The following is a 14,076-nucleotide window of genomic DNA, read 5'->3' on the forward strand; positions in this document are numbered from 1 at the left end:
CATACACAATACACGTAATTAAAACTTTGATTGTGGCGGCGTGGTCGAGTGGTTAACGCGTCGGACTAGTAATCTTAAGGTCTGGCTAATAATATAAGGATTACTGGCCGCGAGGAGTTTACCCCGTCAGGGTCAAGCCGTTTCCTTGGGCAAAACACTTTACACTTATTGCTTACTACTGATTGGTTCCAGGAACGGATTCGAGAATGTTTCAATAACACAATAGGACTAAAATTAATCAGTATAAAGTAAAACTTTGATTATTGGAATAATAAAGAAGAAAATCATTACAAAAAGCACACTTTATCGTCGATTATTTTATTTCACACGTAGTGTATATACTTTGGCCAAAATTGACATAAAATAAATGGTAAAATTATATAAAAATTAATCAGGAAATGTCATACACTTCATTTCTTAAATTTGCTTTAACATAATTTTATAACACTACAAACAAACAAACAAACAAACAAACAATTATAATAAAAAGTTAGTTTCTGTAATAAGACTGCTTAAACAATCATTCTGTGAACATTGAATCAAGTTCAGATCCTAGTATGTGAAAGCAACACACTGTTTGTTTCAAGCATGCACTCAATGTTTTAATGTGTAAATTGCTATATTATGCCTTTTGTAATTGGTCGAGTATCTTCTGTTGTTGTAGTTGCTTTTATCAAAATAGTATAGGAGAATTTAGCTAGTCTTGAAGATAGCTTTTCTTGTTTTGTTATCTATAAAATTGTATGTAATACAGTACATTTAACAAATACAGACATTTGAGCCGTGTCATGACAAAACCAACATAGTGCGTTTGCGACCAGCATGGATCCTGACCAGCCTGCGTCGCTATCAGTTTCTTTACTTGTTATAGGGTCTGTAAGCGAACAGCATGGATCCTGATCAGACTGCGCGGACGCGCAGGCTGGTCTGGATCCATGCTGGTCGCAAACCCATTATGTTGGTTTTGTCGTGACGCGGCTCATTTTTTTTTAAATTTTATAGTTTATTGGCAAGCTTTAGCTTTTTACCCTTTAATGAAATGCAACATTTGTAACGTAACACTTATTTAAACCATTGCCGTGCTAAAACCACCATGAAGTGTTTAATCTTTGCCACTATTATAGAGCCCTACGAGCATGCACATCCATATACAGTCTGACCAGGCTCTATACTGTTGGTATCTCGATTTTTCTTTTAATTCAAATTTTGATATTGGAATCCCTTAAACTTTGAATGCACTGTTCCAAATAAAGTGTTGTACGAGTTCATTACACAATTTCAGTCGGTTAAGGGTTAATGCTGATTATGTGACGTGATGTTTTTCAATAATGAGTAATATGAATAAATGATTATCTTATGATGGCAATGATAATATTACAAATTAAAGACAACAGGAATATAATATTAACAACATCTTCATACAAAAAGCTACATTCGCTTAAATATTATTTGTGAGTAGTATAACTGTGAGTAGATCTTAAAGGGACTCCATTGAGGTTTTAAAGGCCTAAAAATATACCATTTGAATTTCCTACATAAATGAGCTGGGGCACTTTAAAAACAGACAGTTAAGAAATATACTTTGAAATAAATTGAAAATCGTATTTTTATGCTTTTCTTAGCCCGATTTGATTGAAAAGCGTTTAAACGCTTATCATTTTTGGGCAATTTTTTTTTACAATTTGAATAATTATTCTGGAAAAACAAAGTGCGGAATTATCTGAAATTTTTGCATAAAGATTAGTTGTCTAAACCTACATCAAATGGTACATTTTTTCTGGAAAAAATATTTTTAGTCCCGTCATGTCAAAATACCTCAGTGGAGTCCCTTTAAATATAACAGCACGGTTATACGAACTGTTTATAAAATTGGCCAGCTTTTAAAATAGATTTTTGATAATTCAATGGAAGGCCCATATCCGATTTATTGTCAATAATAATACATAATGAAGACAAGTGTAGTAAAAACGAAATGAGTAGGAACGTATATGGTGTAAGCCAGTTAACTGTAGATTTGAATGATTCTATAAACTTAATATATTAAATATATCTAAATACATGAATGTACTTAAGACATACAGTGCCTATTTTAATACAAATTATCGAAAAAATTATTATTACCATAATTCACATTATATCATTGGCAGAGATAGAAAATATTGTTGTGTATCTAAATATGACACTTATATATAAGACCTTGAAACAATTGAAATAAATTCCTTATGATGTGCTCATTATCAAACACAAATCTTACAACATAAACACTTCCTTGATAAACACTTAATCCAAAGCCTCTGCTGACGGCAAACATATATTACCCACGTGACCAGTCCAGACCAAGATCAGCCGGCACTTCCTTGTCATTTGATTATGGTCTGCACTTTTCGCTATTCAATGCACTTTTTGCTATTCACTGCACTTTTTGCTATTTCACTGCAGTTTTCGCTATTCACTGCACTTTTTGCCTTTCAGTCAATATATACATGTATTTTGTTTGGAATTTTCCTTAGAAATGATTAATGGTTTTTGTCAATCACATCATCGTGGCCCTTTCCGATAAAAATTTATAATAGCCGAGATATTCCGATTTGGATTTTTTGTCAAGTAGTCCATTTATGTGCGGTTTGATTGACAAGTATTTCAAATGATAACGTCGTACTTGACTTCGTAATGATAAAGTCTATAAATGCATTTATATCCATGTAGAAAGATGCATGGTTGTCATGTAAACAGGATGCTGTATAATTTGGTAGATATACGCAGATGAAATATTTCATTTATTCACTAAAAAAAGAAAAGCATACTTTAAAATGGTATGGATATTAAAAGATATCACAAAATATAAATTCTTGATTGACAAGAAAAGCATAATTACTTCGTCCATATATACTGTATATACAAAGACTGAATAAAATATGAATTGATTTAAATGTAAATGGTCCTTTAATTTTGGATAAGACAATTTATCAAAATCATATTAAAGTGACATTATTTTCATTGTCAAGTTTAGCTGAATTCACTATATATTTCAAGAGATTGACTGATTTTTTTGTGATTGACCAACAGTTAATTAATACTGGAAAATGTTTACCATAAAATATAAATCTGCCCTAAATAAAAAAGACTGTTCTTCTTTTTCTAAATTGAACGTTACAGGTAAATTACGAGATTATTCAAAGCAGTTTTCTTGGGCCACATGAGTTATTTATCGTTTATCCGAGGTAAATTATAAAATTGAATAGAAATATGGCAAAATGTAAATTAATTTTGACTTTAACTAGTCACTAGATACCCTTGGATAGGCATAATGTCACTTTAATACTTAAATAGCATATACAAATTTTAAATAACATATAAATATATATCCTCTCCTTCCTAGGCAGTAGTAATTCTGTGACAGCTTATTTTTTGTGCATGTTGAGGCAAATGAGTATAACTGTAGTAGTGTGACAGCTTATTTTTTGTGCATGTTGAGGCAAATGAGTATAACTGTAGTAGAGTGATGTCTGTAATGGCATGCCCAACATTTGTATTGACCCCTTCGAGATTTGTAAATTAAGTTTGTTGTATCCTTCGGATTGTGTTTTTAAATAAACATTTTTGGGATCTAGTCCTATTCAGAACACTATGGTTGTTTATTTACGCCTCTTTTCTTATTTTATATCTAAAATTATACTTTTTTTCGGACTAGCAAATACTATGATAACAATCAATGCTATAGATTAAACTCTTCATAATCTTCTCTACGCCTTTCTTTTGTTCGTTTAATTAGCGGCATTTGTTGTTGATGATCCGGTCCATGTTCGTGCTTATCTTTCCCCTCATCTTCCTCGTCCTCCACCTCCTCACTACTGTCACTTTTTTGTGACACATTATCCACATCCTCGTAAAGCACCGCATTTGATTGTTCATTAACGTTCTCATCACATTCTTCATAAACAACTTCATCAATATTAGCATTTTTACTTACTGGCACATCGGCAACTTTTTTAACTTCTTCTATATTTGGTGCGTTGTCCTCGTCATCAACACCACATTCGTCGTAAATCACCTCTGTCATATCATCTTCTATTATGTCATTAACTTTCAATTTTGTTTCAGTATTGACGTCCTCCTGCTCCTCCTCAGAATCTTCAGTTATAACATCTTTCTCTGGAAAGCTTTTCTGTTTAGATAGTCTATGACTAGTGCTGGATTGTCTCTGTGAAGTGATTCGCACAGCTGGTTTTGTCTGATCAAATTCTTCACCATCTACTGTTTTGTCTTTCAAGCTAATGTGATGGTACTGGCTTATGTTTATATGAGCAGATTTATGCACATGAAGATGTTCGTTCAATGCATTATACGTGTCTTCTTCTTCGTTAGCAGAATCCTTTAAACTAAGTTTTCTCACTTGTTCAAAGCTTGAATAATTTTCATGTTCATGATCTTTCAAATTCTTTTTCTTTGAATCAGTACGACCAGAGTGAGAAATGACATCGTAATCTTCTTCAGAATCGGATTCATTTTTCTGTTTTCCTGCTTCTTTTTGAATCTTTTTAACATCACTGAAAGTGTTGTATTCATTCGGAGTATTGTCTGTTTTGGCGTCATCTTGAGTGCAATTGTATACTTCTTGCGAATTTCTATCATCATTAGACTGATCTCCGTTGTGTGTATGTGTGTGTTTGTCAGGAACACTATACTCGTCTTCTTCTAACTCTTGAGCCGTTTCTCTTTTTGTAAGTGCCGAACCTCTATTTTCTGCCGATTTATCTGAGCATGTCCCATTCGATATAATATGCGAATCATTATTTGCTACATTGTCGCCTTTTAATTCAATATCAGCCTCTTCGTAATTGTTCGGCGTTGCAATAGAGGACATATTCGAAATTTGTATTGCATCTTTTAAACCTGAAACATGATAACGTTTCTATCGATTAAATACATGTATAGTTATATATTTATATTATAGTTATATATTTTCTTCTGAAAATTATTTCGTAAATTTAGCTTTGAGAAAATATTGATCATATTCGATTCAATTGCTTTGTTTAAGAAATGTACACTAATAACCGCTATCACAACAGGAAACTCATTTTGATAACACCAAACTCTATGTGAGTAAAGTCTACTTAAATTTTATAACCATTACTTTATCATCATCATCATCATCATCATCATCATCATCATCATCATCATCATCATCATTTGTTGGACAATCTTAATATTTTTACAAAAGTTATTCGGAAATTGTGGAGAGAAGTAGGCAGACTTACTGGCATCATAACCTGGATTTTCTTGAGAATTTGAAATGATTGAGGCCCCCTTTGCTCCGCTTTTAAACATACTGAGGAGGAAAAAGAATCACAAAAATAATTCTTTATGAGAAACTTATCATGTAATAAAACGAATCTGATATATGTACGCATACTTAGACACACTTCTTAAACGCTTCTGTTTCAATTGTTGTTGTTGTTGTTGTTATTATTATTATTGTTGTTGTTGTTGTTGTTCTTGTTGAAGCATATCCAAAACACGTAATAAGTTTGTTTTGTGCCGGTGTAGATCTACCTGTCTTAATACAAGTATCCCGTTTTGAATTTTTGGAAGTAAACATTACAACGAACGTGTGCACTTTGGTTCCCACAAGACACTGGATAAACGCATCTACTTCCAGTTTTCGCAAGAAAGTTAAAAGTTAAAATATACTAGCTCCCATGACAGGTAAACTGATCAGAAGAAGCACTAGCAACGCCTGTTATCACAATACAGTGTAAACATTGAATTGTATAGGCTTGCAGGACATTGTAAATGCACGGCTTACCAAACATGGCGCTTTTAAGAAACACGTTTTGAGACTCTACTCCGAATAGCAAATTATACATGTTATTCAATGTTAGTTAAGAGAATATAATGTTAAAGTAAGAGGAGTTGTAACATTTATATTCAAAATAGTAAAGAAGGATATATATATTGTTTTGTTTTCTTCTAATACTGACCTGCTGCACATGTGTCTTCTGCGAATGCAGACGACAGTGATTGTGAGGGTGGTGAGAATAAAAAGAGCTATAAGCCCTATTATCAGGTACAACATGTTGTCTTCAAAAAAGCCTTGTGAGTTGTCGGACAAATATTCTATATCCGAAATACTGCTATCAGTTTCTGTAAAATAATGTGCTATATATAATATGATTATATAGTTTTCCTGTTGTATTTTGTCTTATTGAATGTAATCATTGAATGTAATATCAAAACTGTTTTTGAAGTTGGAAGGTTACATTTTAATTTGGAAGCTCAGAAATAGAACGACTGTTAACAGCTGGTCGTACTGTTCTTCGTACAACAATGTCGCCAAGATTTAAGAGGAACTTCACTTCCAAGAATTTAAAGGTCCAAAAACCCTAAAACATAAAATTTGATTTTCTTACATCGACCATCTGGGACACTTAAAAAAGAAAGATATTCACACGATAATAACGAGATATACTCAGAAATTAATTGAAATTCGTATTTTTGTGTTATTCTTAGACTGATTTGAACGAAAGTTTTGGTCATTTTTCACAATTACAATAATTACATGTATTCTAGAAGAACGGAGTGACCAAATAATCTTTAACTGTGCACACAAGTTATTAGTGTAGACCTTATCATAGAATTTAATCTCGGAAAATTATTTCCATTCACGTCATGTAAATAACCCTCATTAGAGTCCCTTTAATGATTCCCAGAATTCTTCATATACATAATAAAAGACGGCGGAGATAACGATTTGGCTTTGTCCGACAGTCAATCCGTCTTTCCATCTTCATACATAAATAGTTCACAATCATTATTACCAAATAAGCCATTGTAAATATTAAGTTATTTTCATTTTTAGTTCATTGAATGAATTTGATAATTTGAGCATGCACTTGAATCCTAAGATTGTATTTCTTATAGTAACAAACTTTAAATGAATGGCTAACTGACAAAGTAAGACTGTAATGTCACCTTATCTAAAAACGATGTCCTTATAGTTAAAACATATTTATTCCAGAATATATACATATAAATATAAACATTTACAATACAAATCAAACATTCTTATATCCAAGAAAATGATCAGAACGAAAGACTTAGTCTTATAATATCCTTCTCCTTTTTAGTGTATTTTTATAATGAGTCGAGTTTTGTATTATATCAACAAGTATGACAAATGAAAAATAATTAAAGATGCAAAAATGTGTTTTCGAAGTAGGAAACTATATAGCAATCAAATATGACATGAAAAGTACTGTTTAAATGTAATGCTGTAGCTAATAAAAACATAAACCAAGTACCGGAATTTGTCTAGTTAAGAGAAAGAAGAGTCTAAGAAATCGTTTTTTTTATTTCGGATATATAAATATATGTATGGTGTTGTTTTCGCTTGACATTGCTCAATTTTGTGAGCTTTGTATTATTACAATATTCTGAGGTGTAAGCAATCAGTAACGGCAATCAACTTATGTCTGTCATTAGGCAGGTGATATAAATCCTTTTAATACAAATCAGGAACAATGACAGATTTGAAATCCCGAAGCTCATCTGCAAATATACAATTATGTGTGGATCAATCTTGAATTCATTTGTTCATCTTTAAAAGCGTCTCTTGAATAAATAAAATATACATGTATACTGACCGTTGTCACACGTGCGTCCTATCCAACCAGGTTTACAGTCACACTGGCCGGTTACATTGTGACATGATTTATCTTTACTGTTAGTACAGTTACAATACAAGGAACAGCTTGGTCCGTATGTACCTGGCCCACATTCTGAAATAACAGATATAAACAGTAAGTATAACATGTAAATATAAGCCTTTCAAACGCATTAGATGTCACATGTCATTCTGTAAGTCATGTGTTTTCGTGACTAACCTGCAAACCTTGGTGTTATAAAAGACACTCTTTAGCTTAGCTTAAACAGAATGTATTTTAGTTCGATCGTATTGGAAATTATAAGCTTATACACACAGTCTCGAATCCGATACTGGAACCAAGCAATACAAGCACCGATTGTAAAGAATGTTGCCAAATGAAACAACGGGTTGCCCTTGCTCGGGTTTGAACCCACTCGGCCAACAATCCTTAGATTACAAGTCCGACGCGTAAACCTCTTGCATTTTTAAAAAGGTATTCAATCATCTCTTTACAGATACAAAGGTATACATTATTAATTGTGATAATGAAGGCAACTAAATTACTCTATTTAGAGCATTTTGGAACATATTATTAAGATTTAAGTGTAAACGAACTCGCAAAAATACCCGAAGAGGGTCCAGCCATAACAAAAAAGACTACGACTACAATCAAGTCAATGTCACCAAAAGCTTTTAACCCAATACCTGCTTAATTTGTATAATGGATTTGTCCAACAATCCATTTGAAATTGAAGGGATCTTAATATCAAAATTTAAAAACAAGTTACCAACTAGTACAGAGCCTGGTCTAACTCTGTACAAGTGGTAAAGTCCGCTTTCGCTTCCAGCAGGCAGGTTAAGGGTTAAAGCACAGACACTTGGCGTGTGGAGCTCAAAACACCTTTAAAATCCAATGTGTATTTGTCAATCCCAGCACATGTACTTATCATATATATCATTAAAACTTAAATTAGCTATTTTGAAAAATTAATCATATTTCAACTTCAATAATTATTATAGATTATGGATTTTAAAGGCGGTTTGAGCTTCCCCACTCCAAGTGTCTGGGGGTTAAAATTGACTGTTATCTCTTTCTTTTCATTTAATCAAGAAATCTTTGCTCATGAATTTTTGCCAAAACGTATACACATACTGTGTTTGCAGCTTTTCACACATTGAGCACTAATTTTTTGCAAATATGACCATGTGTTGAAATGAATCTTTACCAAACTGTGCACGTATTGATATGAATCTTTGCAGGATGACACACATAGAGTAATGAATCTTTACAAAATGCGCACGTATTGGTATGACTCTATGCAGGCTATGACACACATAGAGTAATGAATCTTTGCCAAAATGTGCACGTATTATTATGAATCTTTGCAGGATGACACCCATATAGTAATGAATCTTTGCAAAATGTGCACGTATTGTTGTGAATCTTTGCAGGATGACACATATAAAGTTATGAATCTTTGCCAAAATGTGCACGTATTGAAATTGATATTTGTATAAAGTTACTGACATGCAAATAAATTATTTTTGCAACATTTGCACTCAGTATATTTAATTATGGCATATCGTGTATTTTGGTTGTAAATTGCTTAAGCCCTGGGCTTATTATGTTTCCCATAATGCTTTAATTTTCTGTTAATTTATTAGTTTCCTTTTTTTTCAAAAAAGCTCTTCTTTTTTCATTTTTTTTTTAAGTAAAGTAAAACATGCCAGATCAGAATTGTACACAGATCTAAAGATCAATGACAAAATATATACATGTACCAAACAATAAGCGCGGTTTATAAAAGCCTTTAGTTAGAGCTTAGTACTAGGCCAAAAAGCCCCTGTAACTTGCAGTCGGGTCAAGTTCCAACTTGTTCGCCACTGTGTTTGCTCTATTAAAATAATTGCACAAAGCAGACGATATCTATCTCCGACGACCAAACTTCCCAATCTAATTATTAACTGGACAAAACAACATAAAAATGGACCATGTGTCCAGCTATACATGTATTTATGTATATGGTTAAAGTTATCAATACTAATTCATTATCATTAATAGTATGCAGATATTATCTGACCTTGGTCACATGTTCGCCCGGTCCACCCGGAATCGCAGACACACTGGCCAGATGTATTATTGCAGGAGTCGTTTAAACTGTTGTTACAGTTACAAAGCCAGATACAATTTGGCCCGAATGTACCTGCTGTACATTCTGAAAAATATAACATACATAATAAGCATACGAGAGAAAACATATTCTTCCAAAACTAAATAAATTTAACTTATATATACTTGTACGTTCTTTTCTTTAACACGTATACGTTCTCGTTTTAACATTATTTATTTAGTTAGTTATATACAGTGTAACTTCCGAATTCCGGAACTTCTGAAATCCGGAAACTTCTAAAAACCGAACACTTTTTTCTGTCCCGATTTTTTCCCTTCTATTTTCTATTAATATAATACTTCTGAATTCCGGAACTTCTAAATTCAGAATTCCGGACGATATTTTCGTAAAATTTGAGTCAAATCAATGCAATTTTACCTCCAAAAACCGGAAATATCCAAAGGTGTGAAATACATTGTAAATCAAGAATGTTTACCCTGCAGGAAGATTTAATCTCCCTATCGATTGTTTACTAATTAGCGGCGATCGTGTAATTTGACACGCGTTAAAATCACAAACTGTGAAATGGTATATTTGAAGTGATGCGGTTAATCAAAGTAATTTACGGCGGTCAGTTAATTTGAAGTGTTTATTAGCGGATTAAATGACAATTAATTGGACAATGTATGCATCAAACGTCTTTAAGGATTTTATTGCATTTGATGTAATAATTAATTAACTAGCATCGGACGATAGGTAAGTTTATGTAATTAACAACATTTCTACAAACTGATAGAAATTAAAAAGCATTTACAGGTAAGATAAAAATGTATTCTTTTCATTCACATCTTTATCTTGATTAAAAGACTATTATATATGATATTACAGAAATGGCCATATCATGATATTACAGAAATGGCCATATCTTCCTTGACATGTAGTGATATTAAGTGGCTTAGTTTTGTCCACATTATCATAAACCTCTGAATTCCGGAAACCTCTGAAATCCGAACTTTTTGACAAGTCCCATGGGTGTTCGGTTTTCGGAAGTTACACTGTAGTTAGTTATTTTGGCAATTTTTGCAAATAACCCAAGCGATGAGCTTGATAAAACATGACAGTCAATGCGCATGTATAAGCATGCAGTATAAAATAAATGATTTCGGTGAATTAGTGTGAAAGTAACCGTGCCCTGAGAGCAGTTAGGTCCGCGCATTCCGGGGCAAAGGCATGATCCATTTATATGATCACAGTAGTCCGTGTAAGTGCAATTATCAGAGCAGTTTCGTGAACAGTTTTCTCCGAAGGTGCCCATACTACAATCTGAAACAGATATTGTATGAATTAAAGTTAACACTGTGACAATAGGTCTTTTAAAATTTATCACAATAACTAACAATATGTAACGCGCGTTAGGCAGGTATTTATCAGTTATAGGTAAAACGGGGTGCACAAAAATATCTTTTGCTGTCTTGTATGGACGCCAGTCGTACTTTTAAATGCTAAATTTTGAAGCACAAAGTGGTGATAATTTACCTCAGTGCAAATTTGACAGAATATTAGTCAAAGAAATGAATTTAATCTGTAAATGACCATAAGTTCTTTTTAGCAAATTAAGGGATAGTAATATCCTGTCTAGTCTATTGACTTCCAACAGATTTCCATCGAAACCTTTATTGATTTGTTTGTAATTATACATGACTTGAACCGACTTTTTATCATTTATTATAATACAGGTGACTATTGAAGATTGATTTTTATCTTAACTTTGCACACGAACAAATCTTCTTTTTTATATTTTTTTTAAAATACAAATATGTTTAATTTTTTTAAATACAAATATGTTTAACTTGAACATCAGAATCACAAATTATTAGTTGAAATTTTAAAAAAGACCTATTATTAACCTTTAATGAACTTTTTCTCATTGTGTATACTACATTAACTGCTTAAATGAAAAATTGTGTCGATTATTACCTACCCGAATCACAATCTCTGTTTTTATAACCCGGCTTGCAATGGCAGTAGCCCGTTTCCCTGTCACATGTTTGCGTGTTACTGCGGTCACACGTGCAATTCTTCAAACAGTCGACACCAAACGTCATTGCGTCACACTCTGTGTGTTTAAAGAATAACGAAATACAATTATGTTTAGAGTTCAATAGATAATCTTATTGATGAAAGAATTAATTTGATTTTTTTTTATATAAAGTTGCTGTTACATGTATATTAATTTAATCAAATAATGGCATGTTTGGCTCTAATAAGTTGTTTAGACTTGACTCGAATACAGTAATAGGCTAACTGTGTGTATTTCTAAATAACATCGATTAAAGTAACTTTGTTAGCTGAAGTCTTATTAAAAAATCCAATGTTTGGTGATTTTACATATTTCTATTTGAAATTCGCAATTATGGCAATACAGAGTACATAAATTTAAAGAATTTCACAATATGGTAAGGCTTTCCTTGCCCTTTAATAAGAACGCATACCCTCAGAACAGTTCTCTCCATGCCATCCTGATTTGCATATGCACGAACCGTGCACGTGGTCACATGTTTGATTCTCGTTACACATGCAAGTCTCATTACAAAACAACCCGTATGTATTATTGGTACATTCTACAAAGAAAAATATGTATATACATGTATATTTATTTAAGTGGTATCCATTCCAGAAAAAGACTCTGCGCATTGGTACATGGTTATGTGTTTTAAGAGAATGAGATAATACTTTTCCCTCATATTCAAATCATAATTAAGAAGACTTAGAAAATACCATTATCTACCAGAATGAGATATGACCTTTCTCATACTATTTCATTATTTTATAAAAAAAACGAACAAGTTAATAATTTTATTACGTAATCCCATTATTTTATAATAAAAAAGGCTCAGGTATTTCTGTTATGACACAATCCAAGATCCTTGCGGCACAATCCTATTATCTCATTAAAAAAGCGTAGAGATATAGAGGATATTTGTTTGATTGTGTGTAAGATGAAATTTTATTTCATCTTGTGAACTTTAAAAACAGTATTCTCTCGAGTGGCATAGCCACGAGTGAGAATACTGTTTTTAAAATTCACGAGATGAAATAAAATTACATCTTACACAACAAACAAACAAATTTTCTTTTTATTTTATGCTTAAAAACAAGTTAAAACAAAATTTCTTTGATATTAACTTTAATATTAAAATCTGTTTTCCCCATTGGTAGCCTCTATTATGTACATGTAATAGTCGAATTTCTCATAAAATACAAGAAGTCTTAGGCTGAAAAATAAGTTGTTAATCAACGTTAAATGGCGGTGATATCATTCGTTTTATTAAAAAAATATGAATGATCGCTTGTTTTAATAAAAAAACAAACAATTCTACTAGGAGAAAAAAATCCAACCATCCATCCATATTTCTGTTACCTACTGCGAATTATATTAGACTTGGCTCTGTTAAATGCCATTTTTAAAAGTTGTGTATTTCATGGGAGAAAAATACTTGTGTTTTATTCAGAGGAATATCATTTGGATTTGTTAGTCATACATCTTTTTAAAAGAAAGAAAACTTATTTGAGGATTGTAACAGACAATATATAAGTATTGACAGATGTGTAAACATTAAAAAAAGGCTAGGAAACTTGGATTTGTTGAAAGGCTGTCTTACGAACGCTGGGTTGTTTACTTATTCTCCGGGCTGATGGCTGTTATTGCTTTTCAAGTTTTCAAAAAGCTACGGCAGTTATTGCTCGTGGGATAATTAAATATGCCCAAATGTCATCAAGAACAGTTTTGCATGTGGAAGATATGTATTTTTCAGACTTTAAAAATGAAACAAAAAAATAAGAGACGATATTTGGTGATTGGTAATTTGGATGAACAGAAGTAAGTTTTCTTCTTTTTATTACTTTTGACATTTAAGATATTTATCAATTTCAGTTTTGCTTTTCTCTAAACAGCCTGACATTGTCAAAATTGTCAGCAAAAATAAAATTGAGGTACCACATGGGGAAAATCTTAAAAAAGTAGTTTCGTCATTGAAAAGTGTGAAATTATATTTTGATAATTTTCACTGTGAAATTATCAAACATAATTTTCACGGATAAATCAGTAATCCACTGAAAAGCATAAAATAAACTTTTTTTACATATAATCCAACTTGTACCTCATCAACCAGGAGATGCATGTACAAGATTTATTACACAATTCCATTATCTTTATTGACCTATCTAAGATTTTCTCAGTCAGTCGGAGATTATACCATTATCAAGCAGTCCTTTCATTTTATCAACAAAATTCACTTAAATAACATAATACCCTTAACA

At 32.1% G+C, this 14,076-nt stretch overlaps 1 protein-coding gene across 3 annotated transcripts in view; it reads right to left on the reverse strand.

Moving 5' to 3' along the window:
* Positions 1-14,076, reverse strand: part of LOC132750968 (multiple epidermal growth factor-like domains protein 11) — a 75,972-nt gene that overhangs the window by 34,430 nt on the left and 27,466 nt on the right. Inside the window, exons 7-14 of one of the 3 annotated variants that reach the window (XM_060741059.1) lie at positions 12,249-12,377; positions 11,738-11,872; positions 10,948-11,079; positions 9,727-9,861; positions 7,644-7,778; positions 5,982-6,144; positions 5,259-5,329; positions 329-4,893 (exon numbers count right to left, since the gene is read on the reverse strand). In XM_060741059.1, the coding sequence (XP_060597042.1) occupies positions 3,716-4,893; positions 5,259-5,329; positions 5,982-6,144; positions 7,644-7,778; positions 9,727-9,861; positions 10,948-11,079; positions 11,738-11,872; positions 12,249-12,377 (2,078 nt within the window). In that variant the 3' untranslated portion in view covers positions 329-3,715. Of the gene's footprint in view, positions 1-328; positions 4,894-5,258; positions 5,330-5,981; positions 6,145-7,643; positions 7,779-9,726; positions 9,862-10,947; positions 11,080-11,737; positions 11,873-12,248; positions 12,378-14,076 lie in introns of those variants that run through there. The other 2 variants (XM_060741061.1, XM_060741060.1) reach the window with 2 other exon arrangements.

Source organism: Ruditapes philippinarum, unplaced genomic scaffold (genome assembly GCF_026571515.1).
Source record: "Ruditapes philippinarum isolate M1 unplaced genomic scaffold, ASM2657151v2 ctg5176_1_1_1_1, whole genome shotgun sequence".
Taxonomy (NCBI): domain Eukaryota; kingdom Metazoa; phylum Mollusca; class Bivalvia; order Venerida; family Veneridae; genus Ruditapes; species Ruditapes philippinarum.